Below are 21,182 nucleotides of genomic sequence, written 5' to 3' on the forward strand. Positions count from 1 at the left end.
GCTGATTGTTTCTGTGGAAGATGAAAGTTTTGTCTGTTCATCAACTCTTGAGCCAAGTTGAATGAAGCAGCTTTTCACATTGTGACTGTAGATTCTTGTTTCAAAGTCAATATGATTTTTAGACTTGTTATCAGATATTAAGGTGGATATTTTGTTTTGAAGATTTGGCATCAGATGCTTTTTGTATAACTTCACTTGAAACATTTGAAATGCTGTCTGGCTCAGTTTTTCCATCATTGAACCAACTACTAATATCTTTTGGCAAATTGGAGAAAGAATGTTGATTTTTTTTAGGAGGATGAGTGATGAAAATGAAATCCTCCTCACCAGAGTCTTCTGACAAAACATTAATTGTAGTCTTAACTTTTTTGTGTGTGTTACTTGGACCAGAACAAAGTTGTGTATTTTAGCTCTTTTCAGGAGAATCAACAATTGAAGCAGTTTTAATAAAAAAAAAAAATAGTGTTGTGTTGTAGTGTTTGCTGATCGATTTTGGATTGCTCCGAGTTTAGAAACTTTCTAAAAAATGTAAACATAATTGAGATCAGAGAAAACTGAATTGTCTGCTATTCTCTCAGGAAACTTGGCATCCTCACATTTATACCATCCTCCAGCACACTCCAGCAAAGAATAGTAGTGTCCACTATGCAATAGTCCTTGGTGATTAGTTTGTAATTAACATTCTGTACGGCGATTTTAAATGAACCCTTTACAAAAAGAGCATTGTTGAACCTTAAAAGTTCAATGCACAAGTATGGTCCAGACTCTGTGAACTGTTTATCAACAGTAAAGTTCTGTTCAGATGGATTTGAACATTTACTGCAGCGCTTATTTACAGTGCTTTGACTGAAATAGCGATTTATCATTGGAGTCTTACTGGTGTTGAAGAGAAAACGATCTGTCACTTATTGGGTCTTGAACACAAGAAGAACAGTGAGAAGTTCTTAGTGCATGAAACTGATTTTTCATGGTGAATCTGAAGGGATTTTGGTGTGAGGGATAACACCGTTGAATGAGAGTATCCATGAATTCCTTGGCATCTTGCTGTGTGCCTACTGCAAAGTCCCCACCAATCAATTTTCGAATTTTAGCAGCACTTTTTATTTCTGAAGGTCCTTGAGCAAGAAAAATATTTTTCAATTCACATTTGAGAGAATGGCTAGTCATAGCTTGCACAATATGGTTTCTAATTGAGTAAGTTCTTCGTAGAACTTGAATTATGCTGTTGCAGAAACAAGCGTTTCTATCATCTCCATTTGCTGTGTTTATGAGAAGGAGTGATTGGAGTTGAAGTTGTTCCTTGTTTTTAAATAGAAGACGAGTATGAATATGATGTTTACATCCACGTCAAAAAGTAATGAGCCCTCTATCGGTCGTTTGTTTTACCTTATGCATATCCCCCGCGACTAAAAGTTTGTCTCATGATGCAACGGCCCAATAGAAGCGTTTCATTTCGTTTTTAGACGTACACGCGACTCTATAGTTCACTATGTTGGTCGGTCGGTCTGTCGGGTATCACTTTGCGTTTTTCTGTACTTTTTGAACTGTTTTGATGTACAGAAAAGTATTAAAGTACTTTACTTTTTGAAAGTTCATTTTTTCTGAGAGCACGCGACTTATGGCTGTTGGCCTTGGTTGGAAATGCAGTAATTACTTTAAACGTGTACACCGAATACGAAACAATTTACGATTGGAAAAACATTCAATTTTATTATCCTTTGTATTGCATTAACCTTTTTTTTATACCTTAGCTGTATATAAATAAGCATGTAATAAACATTTCATATTAAAGTGGGCATGTAACGCTATTGTAAGGGTGGGTATAGCAGGAAAATATTTAAAATTGTGATTTATAATGACCCATTTCAAGGTGATAGTAGCCTGTTTTAACATAATGGTTGATAATAATTTATTTATTTTTAGATTTATATACGCCTTTTAGATAATGGGATGTTTATTGCTGGTTCCCAGGTCTGTTCGTTTTCATTATACCCATGCCACTTCACAAGGTATTGTAGTTTATTCTTTCTTAGTCTGGTCTTTACAATTCTTTCAACACTATATTTTATTTGAAAAAAAAAAGATATTACCACAGTGTTATCACACGAGAAACATATATTCTGTATAATATAAGGAGAACAGGACCTACATAACCCTCAAACAACCGCAAACATCAATCCATTCAAAATAATTTGGTTGCGAACAATTTTTTTTTTAAATAACTTTTTTAATCAAAAAAACAATATGCAGCAAATCTAATAATCAAGCTTATGGAAATTTTTTTTCATCATCATTTGGTACACTTTAAAGTTAACTAGTAGAAATTGGATATTCAAATAAAGCTCTACCTGGATTAAATTACATAGTTATAAAATATGTATATGTAAATGCAATATATTCCTCAGTTAAAATTATAATTAGGCCTTTTTTGGGCTTACCTTCAGCGCCTACCATGTAGAGGTAGGTAGATGTACTGAGTTCTTTATATATGGTTGCGACCTCTTACCACTTACTTATTTTTAATTTTACATAACACTCAACAAAAATATAGTAAGTTTTGTTGGTAGTGCCCAATGTCCGGTTACTGCAGCTGTGGAGAAGATTATTCGTTTCATAATCGTTGTAAGATAATGTCGTCACTAGTTGAAAAAGATTTAAAGTACTGTATTAATGTATTTAGATGATAAGACTTACCTGAATTTTGGTCAACTCCAACTATCGTACAAAGCAAACAAATGATAGTTTGTTTTCAATATAAATCTAGAATGCTTAAACACCATCATGTCATCTTGAACACATACCTGTAGGCTTATCTAATTAACAAAAAGACAATTGATTAATAGATTGTATTACATCTAAAAATGATGATCATGTTTTTTATACACACCTGTACTGTCAGTTCCTTCATTTTCACCAGATTCTTCGGGGGAGTCTTTGGTTGCATTCTCTAAAACATAAACATGGTTGACCTCATTAAAACTCTAGCATCAATGGAAAAACCAATAATTCCTGATACAACAAAGCTTCTAATAAGATATAATTCGTTGATAGTTTTTTAAGAGTGAGTTACTACAGTCAACCTTGCATAAGTTGGAATCCAAAATAGCAATGAAAAAGTTTGAATCTAAAATAGCACTGAAAAATAGTTTGACATCATAGACAAAATTTGACGAGAGATTGTTAATTAATGGAAATGAAGCTATGTAAAAAAAAATTGACGTTTTAACAATTTATTATTAACCATGACATGCTCGCAAAGATAACATTTTGTGTTCACATTTTTTAATTTTTATCATATCACTTTTAAATGGTCATGAGAAGTTCTAAGCGTGAAGAGACTTGTGTAATTCTATCATGATTTTATACACACCTGTATCCTTAATATCGTCTCTTAGGGCATCAATCAATTCATCACGTCGGGCTCCTCTTGCATAGGGGCATTCTCTAAAACATTACCAAAATTTGATTGCCTTATTAAAACTCCTAAAGGTCAGGTGCAGGCAAAGTTTGTTTTGGTATTCCTTATACATTTTAGTATAATAACAAGTGTGTTCATCTGTGTTTGGGAATTTTTATGTGTGTTTTTTTTTTTTTTGGTGTGAGTAAATCTTTTTGAAAATGGTTTATTATTGGCACAGTGGGGGAATAGTTCAAATTGCAAGTTTAAATCCTTATAATTTTAGGCATTTTAAATAAATTGTAAAAATCAACGGTCATTGAATAAAAAATTTAAAGAAAAATACTATTCTGGTGTCTTTATTTAGTGTAAAGTAGCCATTTTTGCATGGTTGCCAAAAAGTCCCACTTGCCAAGTTAAAACATTATTTCAATATAGTCCAGTAAAGATAAGTCAAAAATAGGGTGAACCTAGAACAAATTGCAACAGAATTTTTTTTTGTTTTGTCTGGTAAATATGGTTCAAATGAATATCATATCCAAAGTTTACCAAAATCGGACATCGGGAAGTGGGTTAATTAGCATAAATTCAAAATGGCCGCCATTTGCTATTTTGAAGCCTCATATCTCTCTAACGGTTGGATTTAGACCACCTAAGTGCATTACGAGTAGATATAAATGTGATATTAAACATTCTAATTAGCATATTTAAATTTTCATATGACGTACTTATGACGTCATATGGTAGTTGTGACGTCATATATTATGTTATAACTGTTTAAATGACATTATACTATTCGAACAATTTAGGGACTGCAAGAAAACATGTTTCTTGACATTCTCCTTGTTAAAATGAACATTATTTCCAAAGTTTACCAAAATAGGACGTCAGGAAGTGGGTTAATTAGCATACATTCAAAATGGCCGCTATTTATCATACCATTTTGAAGCTCCATATCTCCTTAACGCTTGGTTTTAGACCACCTAAGTGCATTGAGAGTAGATATAAATGTGATATTAAACTTTGTAATTAGCATATTTAAATTGCCATATAACGTACCTATGATGTCATAAGACATATGACGTCATGTATTTTGTCACAATAATGCTCAATTGGCATTATTCTAAGGGGAAAATATAGAAACCGAAAGGAAAAAATGTTTTTAATCTCATGAAAATAGTAGAACATTTACCACATCCAGGTTAAGATCATGGGTATCAGAAGTTATTCGGCCACCCTTCACAACATGCAATAGAACATTCCAGTTAATTTTCTGCAACTGCAACTTTTTATAACTGCATATATATCTCATATATCTCATATATATTTAAAGAAATAGGATTCTTAATTAAGTAATGAGTCTGGGATTTAATAATTCGACCCCATCCTAAATATGGAGTTGGATCACAGTAAGTTTCCAATCCAAAGTACATACATAGAAAATGTAATGTCAAAATACTTCCACCATACATGTAGGCACAGCAAGTCTACTTCATTGGCTTTTCTGATGTCTTTTTAAATTTTGGACCAAACAGTTCTTGCTTAGAATAGAATGCATCCCCCTGTTTCTTTGCAAGTGCAGAGCATTACAAAGATGTTGCAAATTTGCTCCTTAAGATGTTTTCTTTAAGTACCAATTATTCCACTATTTTTTGCTTCTTCTGTCTTAAAACGCAATCGCTTTTTTTAATTATGGCAAAGTAAGATATTTAATAGATCCCCATCTGCATTCAAAGTTTCTATTCCATTTTTCTGACATTTTTTGTCAAGGAAGTTGAATACTGTCTTGTCGAAAAAGAAAATACTGTAATTAGTAGTGGCAAGAAGTTTGAAAATTACTGTATTACCTTAACAACCCCTTTTTGGATTCCGTTGATGTGTATCTTTTAACTGATGGTTCTTCATCCTAGTTAACACTAGGATGAAGTGTCCTTGTTATATGCTCATTGAATCTTGGAAACAGCATTCAAAAGATAAACATTATATAAAACATCATAAAAAGTTGTTGTCTCATAAATGATCGACACCAAACAGATGCAATGAAATAGCAAATTTGAAAGAGCAGAATGGAGATGCTGACTATCAGTATGACATTTATCATTTTCATTTCAATTGAGATGAGTTTGTGGGAATGATGGGTTTGAATAGCCTGACCCACAATCAATCGCCTCATTAAAATATTTTTTTTATTCCTTTACCAATTTAAAGAGATAAAGTTCTAAAAGATGTAGTTTTAGAAAACACAAAACAAGATGTGCGCTTGAGCACAAATCAGTTTCGGAAATACAGTTGATGATCACCTTTCATACGGTTCTGTAGAATATCTATTTTCATAAGATTTTGTAAATGGAAACTTAATGATAAATTTCAATGGTGTTTACATATATATCTACTCGTAATGCACATAGGCTGTCTAAACCCAACCGCTAAGGAGATACAGGGCTTCAAAATGGTATTTTGAATTTATGCTAATTGACCCTCTTGAAGTCTGATTTTGGTGAACTTAGGATATCATGTTCATTTCAACAGGAAATTGTTAGAAAATTGTTTTCCTGCAGTTTCTACATTTTGTAGCATGGGATAATGCCATTTAAGCAGTTATAACATAATATATATGACGTCACAACTACCTTATGACGTCATATTTACGTCATATGGTAATTTAAATGTGCTAATTGGGAAGTTTAATGTCACATTTATATCTACTCGCAATGAACTTAGGTGGTCTAAAAACCACCATTAAGGAGATATAGGGCTTCAAAATGATATAGTAAATAGCGGCCATTTTTAATTTATGCTAATTAACACACTTCCTGACGTCCGATTTTGGTAAACTTTGGAAATTATGTTCATTTCAACAAGGAGAATGTTAGGAAACTTGTTTTTCTGCAGTTTCTAAATTGTTCGCATAGTATAATGTCATTTAAGCATTTATAACATAATTTATGACGTCACAACTACCATATGACGTCATAGGTACGTCCTATGGAAATTTAAATATGCCAGTTAGAATGTTTAATATCACATTTATATCTACTCGTAATGCATATAGGTGGTCTAAATCCAACCGTTAAGGAGATATGGGGCTTTAAAATAGCAAATGGCGGCCATTTTGAATTTATGCTAATTAACCCACTTCCCGATGTCCGATTTTGGTAAACTTTGGATATGATGTTCATGTTCACCATATCAACCAAATAAAACAAAAAAAAATTCTGTTGCAATTTGTTCTAGGTTCAACCATATTTTTACTGGACTAATAAGCTAAATTAGTATGTAAAAATTCTCAACAAATATAGATGAATGAATGAATGAATGAATGAATATAGAAAGTGTTTGCCAACATTTAATAAAACAAAAATAGGATGATTAATACTTTCACAACCGCGTCTGAGACATGTCATGTCCAGTTCTAAGTGTGAAAAGACTTATTATGTTAAATCATGTTATATACACACCTGTATCGTTAATATCGTCTCTTAGGGCATCATTCATCGACTCCAACTCTTGAATAGGTAAATTCACTCAAACAAAAAAGGGTTGCCTTATTAAAACTCTAGTTCATGCTATTCTAGGCCTATTTATTTTAACTATAATCAGACTTTCTGGTAAACAATGCCATTGTATAACTAGCACTATAACACTGTTGTCTCTTGCTATAATCATTGTACTTAAGATTGTTAAGATTTATGAGATAAACACACCTCCATCATTAAAACAGACTGTAGTATGAAAGAATGAATGCGATCTGGTGGTGGAGGATCCAATGTCAGTCATCTTTCTGTAAATAAATGAATTAGTTATTTATATTTGAAAAAGTAATTATCTCAGATTTCTTGAGAATTTGTTGCAGACTCTCGATTCAATAGGATGATGGGTTTTTGAAAGTCATTCCTTCTGGAAGACCCGTAATTTTCCACTTTCCTTTCTCAATTTCTGTTTCGATATTCAAACTGATAAAAAAACTCGTGAACTCAGATTGACTTGAATAGTGGATTTATTGTGCTTTGTGCAAAGCTTTTTTGCTTTGCTATGCGCTTAACCATGGCGGTTGTTTTTAACAATTTGTCGAAGCTTCCAAATCTTTTAATGTTAATAGGGCTTTCTATCATTTCCTCTACGTCTGCCACCATGATCACTCCAACTCTTTCTGGTATGTCCGAAACGCTACAACTCTGAGAGATTGGCCATTGCTCTAAAGGATTTCTCATGAATTCTGGCCCCTGGAACCACTGTTTATTCTCTTCTAAACATTTGCTCGTAATACTCCTAGAAATAATATCTGCAATGTTATCTTTGCCGGCAACCCAGAACCAGTCAGTAGAGTCACTAAACTGCTGAATTTCTCCTATTCTGGTCGCAGCGAATGTTTTAAAACCATAGCTCTCTTTCTGTATCATGGATCGGACAATTTCGCTGTCTACTAGGTATAAAACCCTTACAAACGGGATTCTGCTCTCTTATCTGATTGTTTTTGCTAGTCGCACACTCATTACTGCCGCGCTCAACTCCAACCTGACTATACTTGTTATTCTCACGGGGGCAACTCTACTTTTAGCAGCCATCAAGCGAGATTCGAAGACCCCAAGATTCGTCTCATATCTGATGTAGGCAACTGTCCCCATAGCTTCTTCTGAGGCATCTGAGAACATTATCAACGTAGGGTTTTCGCTTTGTTTGCTTGGTTTTACACTTCGAGGTATTGACACCTTTTCGCAATTTTTAACATCCTTTAGAAAGCTGCGCTATTCGTCTAAGTCTCCCGGCTCAATTTCTTGATCCCAATCCACCTTCTTTCCCCACAAATTTCTCAGTAGTATCTTTGCTCTTACGGTCACCGGAGATAGTAACCCCAATGGATCATATATGGAATTGGCTGCACCTAAGCATTTCCTCTTAGTCAGGCTTCCTACTTCTTCGCAGTACGTTGGTACTGGTACCTTTAGCTTATCGTCTCGGGGGTTCCATTCTAACCCTAAAAATTTTGTAGTGTCCATGTTTACACCTGAGATGGTCCATTCTTTTACATTGAAACTTCCTTTGCTCAGTATAGCGTTGATCTCTTCGGATCTCTCGTAGGCCTTTTCTACGGTCTGTAGATTATCGGCTATATCGTCCATATACACGTTTTCCTGTAGCGTTTGTGCTGCTTCCGGAAACAGTTCTGCCGAAAGCTCTGCTGTCTTTTGTAGTGCTCTTATAGCCATAGTAGCAGATGGTCCATCTCCAAAATTCACCGCTGTGACACAAGAAGTGTGAATTGGACGATCTATCTCCATATTCCTCCAAAGAAAGCGATGGGTATGCTGGTCCAACATTGAAATATCAATACTGTGGTACATTTTCTTGATATCTTACTTGAATCTTACTTGAATCTTCGGGCTCTTGATTAAGGCAAATGCCTTTTAAACGCCCTCCATTTCTTCTGTATTTATCTAGAATTGGTAGCAAAATTTATCTCCCATTGCTCTGTCTTTGTTTAGTTGATCCTTGAATGCATTTATGTTTTCTGCTTGTACTGTAGTGTGGTATAGATTGTTCCATGTGTTGACGATTCTACATGAAAAGGAGTGGCTTCTGATTTTCAGTCGGGCTCTTGGCTTTCTTAATTTGAATTGATGGCCCCTTGTTCTACTGTCCTCTCTAAAGTCAAAAAAGGTTTCGGCTTCAATATCATCCAAGCCCTTGATAATTTTAAACACTTGTATAATGTCCGCTCTCCTTCTTCTGTAATTCAGTGTAGGTAATCCAAGCTCTTTTAATCTCTGATCGTAAGATTTATCTCTTAACTTTTTGACAATTTTAGTGGCCCTACGCTGCACTCTTTCAAGCTTATCCAAATCACCTTTTAGGAGAGGGTACCATATACAGCTTGCGTATTCCAGATGAGGTCGAATTATACTTTTATAAAGGGGCAGGAACATATCCTTATCCATGTAAGCAAAAGATCGCCTTACCAATCCAATGAGTCTATTTGCTTTATTTACAGCTTCATTCGTATGTAGTGAAAATTTTAAAGACTGATCAAAAGTAACTCCAAGGTCCTTTTCAGTATTGGCATTTGGCAGATCCTCGTCACCTTCCTCTGTTGGCATAGTGAATTGCATTTGTGGATTTGAATTTCCATAATGTATTACTTTACATTTATTAATGTTGAATTTCAGCTGCCATCTTTTAGACCAATCGGATAATGCCTTGAGATCATTTTGAACAGTATCATTTCTGTTTTCATACACAACATTAAACATCTTAGTGTCATCTGCAAACATCCATACTTTAGATTTAACTGCATCAGGTAGGTCGTTTATGAAAATGATAAATAATAAAGGGCCTAACACGCTGCCTTGAGGGACTCCGCTTTTAACCGTAGACCATTCAGAAAATGCTGCGGCCACTCTAACTCTTTGTCTCCTCCCTGTCAAAAATTGATGTATCCATCTCAGTAGGTTTCCTTTTATTCCGTACGCTTCCAATTTTGTTATTAATCTCTGGTGGGGGATAGAATCGAATGCCTTACTAAAATCCAAATATACAGCATCAAAGTTTTCTCCCGCATCCAGCAATTTCGTCCATTCTTCCATCACCTCCAGCAATTGTGTGACGCAAGATCTACCTTTCCGAAACCCATGCTGTGCTTTTATAATAAGGTTTCTATCATTTAGAAACTGTATAATTTTGTCTCTCACAATTGATTCCAAAAGTTTGCATACGACAGATGTCAAACTTACTGGCCTGTAGTTTCCAACCTCCGTCTTGTCCCCTTTCTTAAAAATTGGTACTACATTTGCACATTTCCAGCACTCCGGTAACTGTCCAGTCGATAGTGATTTGTTGTATATTGACGTCAATGGAGTTGCAACAATTTCTTTAAGTTCCTTCAGTACTCTTGGATGCACGTCATCTGGTCCAGCTGATTTATTTGAGTTCATCTGCTGAAGGCATGTAAGCACTTCCTCCTTTGTCACTTCAATTGACTCCAAATGGTCATCCACGTCAACTCTTGGTGTAACTTCTGGCAATGACTCGAGGTCTTCATTCGTGAATACACTTATGAAAAATGCGTTGAAAATTTCCGCTTTATGCTGATTGTCATCAGCCATATTACCCTTTCCATCCTTCACCAATCCAATAGATTGAGTTGTTTTGGTTTTCTCTCTTACATATTTCCAGAAACTTTTAGGATTTGTTTTTACTTCATTGCAAATTTTCCGCTCCAGTGCAATCTTTGCTGCCCTTTTTTCACCTGTTACTATATTTCTTGCCTTTTTGTAACTGTCATAATCCTTCTGTTGTCGAGACCTTGTAAACTTTTTCCATGCATTATGTTTCATTTTAATTTTCCTCTGAACGTCACCAGTCATCCAGATAGGTTTATTTTCTTTTTTTATGTTTGACTTGGGAATACAGATCTGAACAGCATTTCTTATTGATTTATTTAAAGCTTCACAGGCCTCTTCAACATTTGTATTTTCAAATTGGTAGTCCACCTCAGTAATCAGTTCTTTCATTTTAATATAGTCACCCTTGTTGAAATTTAGCTTGTATTCCATTTTCTCTTGTATTTTAGTTACACAGTCATATGAAAACAAGATTGTTACGTGGTCGCTTTTTCCTAATGGTGGACCTATCTCAATTTCACTTATTTTGGTTTCATCCATGGTGATTACTAAGTCGAGTATGTTAGGTGTTTGACCATCTCGAAATCGTGTTGGTTGCTGTATACACTGGCATAGAAAATTATCTCTAAGGCATTCTATAAACCGATTACTTTTATGTGTTTCATTTTTATTTGTACTCCAAGAAATCCAATCAATTTCAGGAAAATTGAAATCTCCTAACATGATGAAATCAGAAATACCATTTAGTTCACTTGCTTTGTTGATAGCAGATAGTAAAGCTTGATTATTTTCGTCAATACTGTTAGGACTTCTGTAAATACATCCGCATAATAGTTGTTGCCTTTTATTTATTTCAATTTTGATCCATAGTGCTTCTACAAAATTTAAATTCAGTAATTCGTTACAGATACTGGCATTCAGCTCTTCCTTCGCAAAAATAACCACACCTCTACCACTTCTGCCAGAATCAAATTCTGTGTATCCCTTGATGCTTAACTCAACTTCCAATATGTCTGTACAAGTTTTGTTATTTACTTCAGTTATTGCAACCACATCAGGTTTCCTTTGATTTATAATATCACGTAACTCACCTATTTTATTTCTCAGGGCATCTGCGTTTGTGTAAAGAAATTTCAACGACTTCTCATGAAAATCAACAATATCATCTTTTCTTAAACTAGATTTCTTCTGCTTTAATCCTTCTATAAAAGTTTTAAATTTTTTCTTGTCCTCTGAACATTTTTTTTTTCTTATAAATGTTTGTTTCACTTTTCTTTCTAAGTTAAAATAATTTTCTTCAAAACAAAAAGATTCTATATTTGAAAATTCTTTATGATGATGAACTAGGGCCTCGAAAACGATCAAACGCCAGTTCGCTATCCCGCTTCATAATTTTTCTTCTTATAACAAGATCAATCTCGCCGTTATCTTTCCTTGATCTTAGTTCCTGTCTTAACTCATAGTTCATTTGCCTCTCTTTTTTTGATCTATCAGGATTAATATATATGTTCTTTAGAAATGCGTGATCCGTGCTTCTAAGTTTTTTTGCATTTACCATCACTTCCCTTTTACTTTTCAGGCTATCCAGAGAAACTCTTGCCATTCTACACCCGTCTTCCGTGTATTTCCCAAGCCTGATCACTTCTGTTATTTCAACTCCCTCTATCTCTAGACACTCATTGAATAATTTCTCAATAGCAACCCTGTCTTCCTTCAGTCTCTGCTGAGAACTTTGGTTATCAGATTCAGGTAGATTTTCGATCACAATATTTAATTTACGAGATTCTCTATCTCTATATTCTTCAATGCCTTCCTGAACACTCTCTTTAATTTTCCCATCCATTAGATCGTAGCTCTCTTTTAATTCTATCAAATTATTTCTTGTGTCGACCTGGATTTTTTCAATGACTTCAATGTTTTTATTGGTTAGTGATGCTCTAAGCGCCTGATCTTTTTGCGTTTTTTCCACAATATTTAATCTCGCATTCATATTTTCCTGCAATTCATTTATCTCCGCAATTTTCTTCAACAAAGGTAACTGTACAAGGCATGTATCACATGACCATAAAAAATTCTTTATTTCGCTGTCGGAGAGGAGAGCATACATTTTATTTGAGAGTTTTGAACATTTCAGGCAGAAACACCTCTTACAAATGTCACAATTTACGCCCTTATCCTTTTCGCCTATGATGGTTTTACAGATAGCACAAGCTCCCTCAACTGACTGTGGAGTTGCTTCCTGTTCAGGTTGGCTAGGCCTAGGCCTAGCATCTGCAGGCCTAAATCTAGGTTCCAGTTCCATATCCTTTCTATCCCTTGCCTTCCCTCTAGTAGTAGGCCTACCTTCAGCCATGGTTGTTAAGTTCAAGGAACACTAGGCCTAGCCCCTACACCCTGCTTCCAGGACTCTATGCTCCTCTGTATGGATACTGTAGGCTTCACATGGGTCCAGTTGACTTACCCCGACTTAGCAAACACGCTTCCAGAATATCGAAAAATATATCCTTTTTGATACAAATTTCTTGGTACTAGTACTTATTATCAATTAATATATCATATCATCCACTTTGAAGAACAATTTAAATCCCGGTTTCAAAGATTTTAGCAGATTTAATTCATGAGGTTCAGAGCAAAATAAAACTACATGTTGCATTATCGAATAGCGCCTACTAAAGCAACTTGTTCTCTTCTAAATCGAAATAGAACGGCCAACAAGTTATTGTTAACGTCTGGTCCTTTGGCCCAATATTCGTTCAGCACATGGCCCTTATAGTTTGCACTACTGTTAAAAACAATTCTTAAAGGTGTACTTTTACTGTCCGGTTTTGCTATTCCGTGATGTGATATGTAGTGAACAGGTCCTTTATAGCTCCTCATCTCACTGTCAGATAACTTACGAGCAACTTTCCGCTCTAACATATCATCCATCTGTGAAGCATAGCACTCTGCATATTTCTCATTTTTCTGCAATCTCTTTTCGGTTGCTCTCAGTTTCGCTTCCGCAACCGATCGGTTGTCCGGTAAATCTTTAGGATCTCTGATCCATGGATATTTGGCTGTCCATTTACCATCTGAATAACTTAAACCTTCGTCAATAAGATTCAGTTCTCTCTCTTCCTTTAGGGTAAATCGTTTTGACCCAATAGGACAATTGCCACACTCGCAACTTCCGCACTTCGGATTGCAAGCAACTCCCATACTTTCTATATCAAGGAATTGCGAAGAAACCTGTTTTTCTATGTACGTAAGATTGGTTGCGTTAGACTCACTCCGACACACAGGATGTTTACCAAAAACCATTACTTCAAACGTCCCTTCACATAGAGCCCTTCAGTCCGCAGAATGTTTGGAAATAGACTTGCATTGTCTGCTCCTATCAACAATTCTACTGCACCTGTAGGTCTCTCTATCAGATGCTTTTCCACCTTAAAGATGTCAGCTAACTTCTCAGTGTCTTGAGGGAGTAATCTGTTTGTAATGCGTGGCATCCCAAATACTTCTATTTTAATATATCCATTATACTTCGTCTTTAGCGGCAATGTATAACTGAATGTCTCGATTTGCTCAGTTTCACCGCCAAATTTTGTCACGGAGACTGTCAGCGGCTTTCCTTTCAACTTTAGTTTTTCAGCTACGTCTGCCAATATAACGGATGACGTACTGGCCGTATCAAACATCGCGTTGACTTTGGTTCCCCATTTCGTTATCACGCTCTTGGCCATTAAGATACACGGCGCGTCAGTGCCGGTACTAGTCTGTTGCGACGTTTCGGTGTTCTGAGTATTTGAAGCTGGCTCTTTTTTCGGTGGAAAATGAATTAACGGGTGATGCTTCCTACTGCATCCATCCTTTCCACAATTTCCCAACTTACATGTTTTCACTTGATGCCCATGTTTGAGGCATCTGAAACAAACTCTTTTCTGTTTGATGACCTCTATTCGTTCTTGCATTGACATGGCCTTAAAACCTTTGCAGTCTTGCGTTTGGTGTTTAGCATTGTCATGTAAGATACAAGCAGCAGTATCTGTGGGCTTCTCTGTAAATACCGTGTTGACAATGCTGCGTTGCTGTTTTGGTCTCTGATTAGTTTCGTGTAAGCTAGTCATCATATATTTCAAACTTTTGGCTTCTTCTTCTAGGTAGTCCAAAAGAATCTTCAGTTTACCGTCTTTTTCTATTTTATCCTTCGATTGGGGATCATGTATTAGTCTGACCCATCTTCTCTTTTGATCGTCGGGTAACCTACTCTCAATTTCACTTATTACTCTGATATTGTTCATCTCGTGCTCTATTGCCATCCGCTTCAGATTTCGATGGCATGCTAAAATTAGATCTATGAACTCAACAAATTGTTTCTCTTCTCCTTCCTTTAAAGGATTTTGCTTCAGAATGTTTCCTATGAGCGCATTGACCAGCTTGTGTCTATCGCCATATTTCTCGTCTAGTAGGGTCCACATTTGCTCATAATCGTCTTCAGCTGCTTGTACAACTTTATTCACCTCGTTACCTAAACAAGACCGGAGTCTGAAAGGCAACTGCTCTGGATGTGTAGCCTTTTCGACAAATTTCTTAAAGTCCGTCTTAAACCTCGTGTATGTCTTTATGTCCCCATTGAATTTTGGCAACTCCATTTTCTTTAGGTCAATTTTATGTGTTTCGGTTTGTCTCATTCCGTCTTTGGAGTCCTTTTGTACCGCCTCTTCTTGATCTTTTCTATGTTTATAAAAGAGTAGTCTGATCGCGCTATGAACGTCTATCCGTGGTAGCATCCATGCGTCTTCTTCCGCTTCTTTGTCAGCCTCAGTCAGATCTAGTATCTTCTCGTGCGCAATCTTTAAATTTTGGAATTACTCGTCTAACTCTTCATACAAATCTTTTAACAACTCCGGTGGATGATTTGCGTGTACCGATGTTTATCTCCTCTGCCTTTGTTTTAAAGCTCCGTTCTCTCCTCCGTCTGTGCCTTTTTGCATCCTCCATCTCTGTGCGTTGACAATCTTGCCAAGTGTTCGAATGTTTCGATATTCAAACTGATAAAAAAACTCGTGAACTCAGATTGACTTGAATAGTGGATTTATTGTGTCCCAACTGATTATCTCAAGTAGGTTGTTCGAACCTATCAATAAAAATACAATACTATACGTAAATCTTAGAACGTTTAACTCAGTGTAACAAATGTATAATCTAAGCTATTGATAAATAAAATTAAAGTTCAGCTCATGATCAAAGTGTATACTTAAACTTACACTTTTCGACATCCAAAACTCAACTCAAATTACTCAACAGCTTGAACATTGAAATGTTAAATATCACCTAAAAAAAACACAAGGACATTTATACATGTTAAATCATTCCGTAAAATTATAAGCTCAAAACTAATAAAAGTAGATCAAATCAAAGTAATAAAATCTCTCCTTATCTGTCTACACTCAGAAACTTCTAACCACAAAATACCATTAATCAGGGATCAACATTCACGAGTCGAACCCCAACCTCAGCACAATAGAAACTCAAAATGATATCAATCCGCGTTATGTACTTGTGTAGAACATTACTAACATTTTACTCTTACATTAATACACTGATAGAATATAGTTCCAATAATATAATGTTCTTAAACATCTACCACTAACTTTGCATTATTAATACATATGCCGTATCATTCAGTCCACAACTTAGTTCAACTATAAACTAATGTTGATTAAGTAATTAAACATACCGTAGTAATTTCCTTTCAAACTTTAAGTTCACTAACTATCTATACTGTTACCGTATTTATAGACTATGATTTCAGCATTTAAATCGTTCTAATATAACTAATACTTTTATAATCACGTTTAATACAATAAAATAGATTAACTCACCGATCGTTTCTTAAAATACTCTTAAACAACGGCGTTAATTTACTCAATTATTTCTCTTAATGTTTTCACGTTTTCTCAGAAAAGTATGCAGTCTTCTCACGTGTATTACTGTAAAACCACAACTTTGTAGAGGGCGTTAATTCCTTTCTCTAACGAAACAATTTCCTTATGTGGGACCTGGGCTCTACCAGTCACTGAACTTGTTGCAGAACAAAAATAACACACATATAATAAAGTCCGAAACAACTTCATTTGCTTTTTTTTTCATTTGTTGTAGATAATTTTATATATGTATCCTATATTTACTACAAAATCTTCCATATTAATTATATTTCAGTATGGCAACTGATGATCAATAAGGTATTTGCGAGAGAGACTGAGATGTGACAATGTCAATAAAGGTGGTTTTTATACACACAAAAGAAAAAAATACTCTTTGGTAAAATCTACACAAAGTGCAAAATTAAAATTATTAACATGTTAATTTACAGTATATGAGCATATATACTTACAGAATTTATTGTTAAATACAGACTGCACTCTTTCCTCAATACACTTCTTTCTTTTGTTTCTGTGTTCATAAGTGTTGTGGATATTTGTTTGGAAAAATCCAGCAAAAAGTTGGTGTTCTCCAAAAACGTCACTCCATTGGTCGATCCAATGCCAGTCATCTTTCCGCTTGATTTAGCAACGCACACACAGCTTTCATAAACATAAACATAAACATTAGTGCTTGCTTATTTCTAACGGTAGACACTGGGGACAAATATGCATGACTATTGTTTTAAATCATATTTCAATGATATTCTTTCAATTTGTTCATTGATGATCGTCAACAATGTTTTACAGAAACACTTGTGTTTCTACTGAAATGTGTACTACTGTAGCCTCTTGTAATCATAACAAATTGACTTTGCATAAACCAGATTTATAAAATATAATCTCGATCAATGAAGTTTTCTAGGTACAGAAAGCCAAAGCTATGGTATATTAAGTTGGAAACAATGTTTCGATGAGACCTAAATAATATGAAATATCATTAAAATACTGTACATACTCTTTGACAAATTTCCTTCAGCTTTTGTTTGAATAACATATCACTCTGCCTCTCTGTTGGTGGTTTGTTCGACTTCTCCACTGCTTTTTCTGTATAATATGTATGCGTCATTCTATTGGCTTTGGTCTCCAACCGCTGGTATCGATCTTGCAGCCTCCTTTGTGGACCCATTGCTCATTTCTTATTAATTACAATTTTAAATATACATTGTTTATTGATAATATTCTAATATGCATTTTTGGGATAAACCCACAAAACAACAGCAGCCACATACTGCACACAATATATATTATATTATTATTATATTACTTTCCTGCTGTTAATTAGTTTTGGTTGAAAAAAATGATTTGCACGTTTGTAGCATACCTTTTGCACCTTTAACGTCAAAACTTGTTACATTTAACGGCGTGATGTTTGCACATTAGTGGATTATGAATTTTGACAGATTAGCACATTTGAGGGTGCCATTTTTCCACAAATGTGGTTGTTTGCACATGTGAAGGCATAATGTTTGCACACATGTGGTTGTTTGCACACATGTGGTTGTTTTGCACATTGCACGACTCAACAGTCCGTCGTGATACCAGTTGTTTGGTTGATATTGTTCGTATGGGCAGTGTTGCTTGTGACCTTGTTGCCTGCAGTTGTAGCACGTAACTAGTCGTCGACGGTCTGATGATCTGTGGCTGTTCGCGTAATGCTGCCGCTGGGTTGGTTTTTAAACCTTCCGAAGAGACTGCCTTTTGGAACGCTGATTTGAGTTTCTTCTCCCATCTCGAAAGATGGCGCTTTCGCTTAGAGACACATTTTGTAGAAGGCGATTTACTCCCGCTTCTGATAAATGAAGATAATCTGTACAAAAAGGGATTTGTCTAGGCAATCATCTTTGTATCGAAAGTTGCTATCGTTGCCAACGAATGTAATGTCACTTTTTTCGGAGACAATTTTCAATATTGCGTTTAGATCCAAGATTACATTATGCTTAACCCGGTTATCAACGCGGGGAGGGATGCTGGAAACAGTCTGTTGTTCGGATTTGGACTTTTCCTGCGTGATTAAATCTGTATATTCACTGAGCTATTCGAAACAAGGTTATTTGTGCCGCAGACTATTGTAATATCTTTGAATGTACCAGTATTCAGATCATCAAAATACGATTTTATGTCGCTGATACATGCGTATTCGTCTCTCGGGTAGTTAGTTTGTTTACCCCCGGTAGGTAGGAATGTCGGAGTACGATGAGCCCGTTCTATGTCTATATTAGTGTCCACTTTCAGACATGTTTTTAAAAAGTCTAGACTATATTGTTCCTCCTTAATTCTCTATTCTCAAGTTCGTCAACCCGAGTAGTTGTAGTTGTTCCATGTCTCGTGACTCCGCCTTTTCGTTTATGTTTGCCTGTAATGTTTCTTGGTATGCTTCGATATCATGGACGCTCCGCCATATTTGTTTAAAATCCTGTTTAAAAATGGCAAGTCTTTGGTTAATGGAATCGATTATTTGCAACTTTTTTCAGTTTTCAAACAATAGTATCCAGCTCGCTGTCTGCTTTAGATCTGGTTTTTGTTGCCATGATTCTTTCGCCATAGTATTAGGCAATTCACTTTGATGAGAAACCAATTTTATTCTTATGCAATTGAAGTGTTTCTCCGTAAACATTACCTTGGTAACTTAGTCCTAAGTATACAATTGTAGAGCGAATGTATGTCCTTGACCATTTGCTTGTGTTCTTGCTTCAGTTCGTTTTGGCATTTGTTACGCATTTCTTATGATAAGGCTTGTGACATGTAGAGCAGTTGATTATTTGTGGAGTGATGTTGTGTTTTCTAAATGTCCACGCAAATCTTCCTTCTCAAATGCTTTAACAAGCTTTCGCCTAACAACCCTCTCGTCTTCTTCAAAGTTGATTGATCTTTTCTTGCACACAGTGCAGCAGCAAATGCTATACAAATATGGCCACAAGTGTTACTTGCATAAGGTTGTTGCTGTACACCATGTACGTGGATTCATATTGTGAACGCTGGGTTCCATCAACTTGCATGCCACCTGAGTCAATTCTAACGGGTAATATATTGGATTCAATGTCTGTAAACTATCGTACACATCGGCGTTACTATTGGTAAGTTGTTGGCACCAATGCTTGTCTGATATAGTAATCCAGTGTGAGTTTCTGAGGTTTTATAAATTGAACATATTGTGTAGTCTTGACAAAAGTGTCAATTTGGTGTTGATGGATGGTGTCTTGAAATCCACGTGTTTCTCTTTAGAATTATGTTGGCGGCATTTATCCTTTTATCATCTACCTCATTATGTCTCTCTTCTACAAGCTTTTTATGGTGTAATCTTAGTTGGTATTCCTCCAGCCACCAGTCAATGGGTTAATCAGTCGTTTGTACTATAACATTTGACTTAGGCGTTGAAATAATCGGTCTTCCAAGACTATCTTTCGTTGTTTTCAGACCGAACGACTTGTTAATGTACTTAATGTTGTTTCTTATTATAATAACAAATATGGTTGAGATGGCATTAACAAGTAGATATGTTTGTGGGTAACGTCGCAATTGTGGTCTTTTCGTGATTCCCAGCATCCCAACATTTCCTCTGCTTTTTCTTGGATAAATTTCTGGGAAAAAATGTAAAAATATATCCTCCTGCCACTAAATTCCATTGAAAACGTGTCCATATTGATAACACAAACAGCAGTTGTGCTGTCAATCATTGTTTTCACAAGTATCTCCTCTTAGTCTGTTTTCCTACTTCTTTACAATACGTTGGTACTAGTAACATAAATTGATCGTTTCACTCTAACCCTAAAAACTTGATAGCCTCAGTGTTTACTACTGAGATGGTTCACTCTTTAAATGTAAAGCTTCCTGTCAGTACAGTGATCCCTGTCTCTTACATAGGCTTATCGTCCATATCATTATTGCAGATTTTCCTGCATCTGGAAACTGTTCTGCCGAAAATTATGCGGTCCTCTGTCAAACGTATGTGACTAAAAAAGTAATATCACGATGATGATGTTTTAATCATCCAAGAAATAAAAGTGAATGAAATTCCCACAAAAGAGAAAACAAAATGTTTAATTAAAAAGTGCAATACTAAAAAGAAAAGAAAACAAAAAATATTCTTAAAATATGACAAGAATAGATTTAATTAAGAAAATATGTTAACTACATCGATAATTTTCAGTATCCAAACACACAGTATGTCTGAACACAATTTATGGAATTTTCTTTATAAAAGATTATTTATACATCCAATTTGTTCAGGTATATCTAGCATACTTATTGAAAATGATATAGAGAAAATAAGAATTTCAGTAATGTTTGCCCTAATTTGCGAATGAATTATAACTTATTATTTAGGGCCTAAATTGTTTATCTAACCAAATGATAATGAGTTCTCTCTTGTAGCTATTTTTTAGTTTCTGAGGGAATAATATGTATATATTAAGTGTAACTGTAAATCTGATGTAAACACTATTACACAAAAGAATAATTATGTAAATAGTATAGATAACAGCATAGGCATTATTGTAAAGTTTGGAGAGGTTTCTGGATTAAAATTAAATAAGAATAAAACAAATGCGTTTTGGCTTGGCAGTTTAAGAGACTGTAAGGACACATATGGTAATATTTCTTGAACATCCACACCAATTCGGATATTAGGTATCTATTTTGGACATGATAAGGAATATTGTTATCAAAAGAATTGGAAATAAAAAGTAGACGCATTAGAAAATA

At 35.2% G+C, this 21,182-nt stretch overlaps 2 protein-coding genes and 1 long non-coding RNA gene across 3 annotated transcripts; all 3 read right to left on the reverse strand.

The window, feature by feature from the left end:
* Window positions 1–8,142: 8,142 nt before the first annotated feature.
* Window positions 8,143–8,676, reverse strand: LOC140039335 (uncharacterized). Its single transcript, XM_072084940.1, has one exon. It carries the CDS (start codon window positions 8,674–8,676, stop codon window positions 8,143–8,145), a length of 534 nt encoding a protein of 177 aa, XP_071941041.1.
* A 5,138-nt stretch (window positions 8,677–13,814) lies between these two features.
* LOC140039336 (uncharacterized) lies at window positions 13,815–15,360 on the reverse strand. The gene has a single exon (XM_072084941.1). The coding sequence runs from the start codon at window positions 15,282–15,284 to the stop codon at window positions 13,815–13,817; it is 1,470 nt and encodes a 489-aa protein (XP_071941042.1). The 5' UTR covers window positions 15,285–15,360.
* Window positions 15,361–15,499: 139 nt separating this feature from the next.
* On the reverse strand, window positions 15,500–16,521 carry LOC140039754 (uncharacterized). Its single transcript, XR_011842576.1, has 3 exons — window positions 16,380–16,521; window positions 15,762–15,828; window positions 15,500–15,631 (listed from the first exon to the last, which is right to left on the reverse strand). It is a non-coding gene; the product is annotated as an uncharacterized lncRNA (long non-coding RNA).
* Window positions 16,522–21,182: the final 4,661 nt, after the last annotated feature.

This window comes from Antedon mediterranea, chromosome 2 (genome assembly GCF_964355755.1).
Source record: "Antedon mediterranea chromosome 2, ecAntMedi1.1, whole genome shotgun sequence".
In the NCBI taxonomy this organism is placed as follows: domain Eukaryota; kingdom Metazoa; phylum Echinodermata; class Crinoidea; order Comatulida; family Antedonidae; genus Antedon; species Antedon mediterranea.

Bases quoted from the DNA above. Each gene is read 5' to 3' on its own strand.
- LOC140039335 (XM_072084940.1), bottom strand. From the start codon at position 8,676: ATGGAGATAGATCGTCCAATTCACACTTCTTGTGTCACAGCGGTGAAT.
- LOC140039336 (XM_072084941.1), bottom strand. From the start codon at position 15,284: ATGCTACCACGGATAGACGTTCATAGCGCGATCAGACTACTCTTTTAT.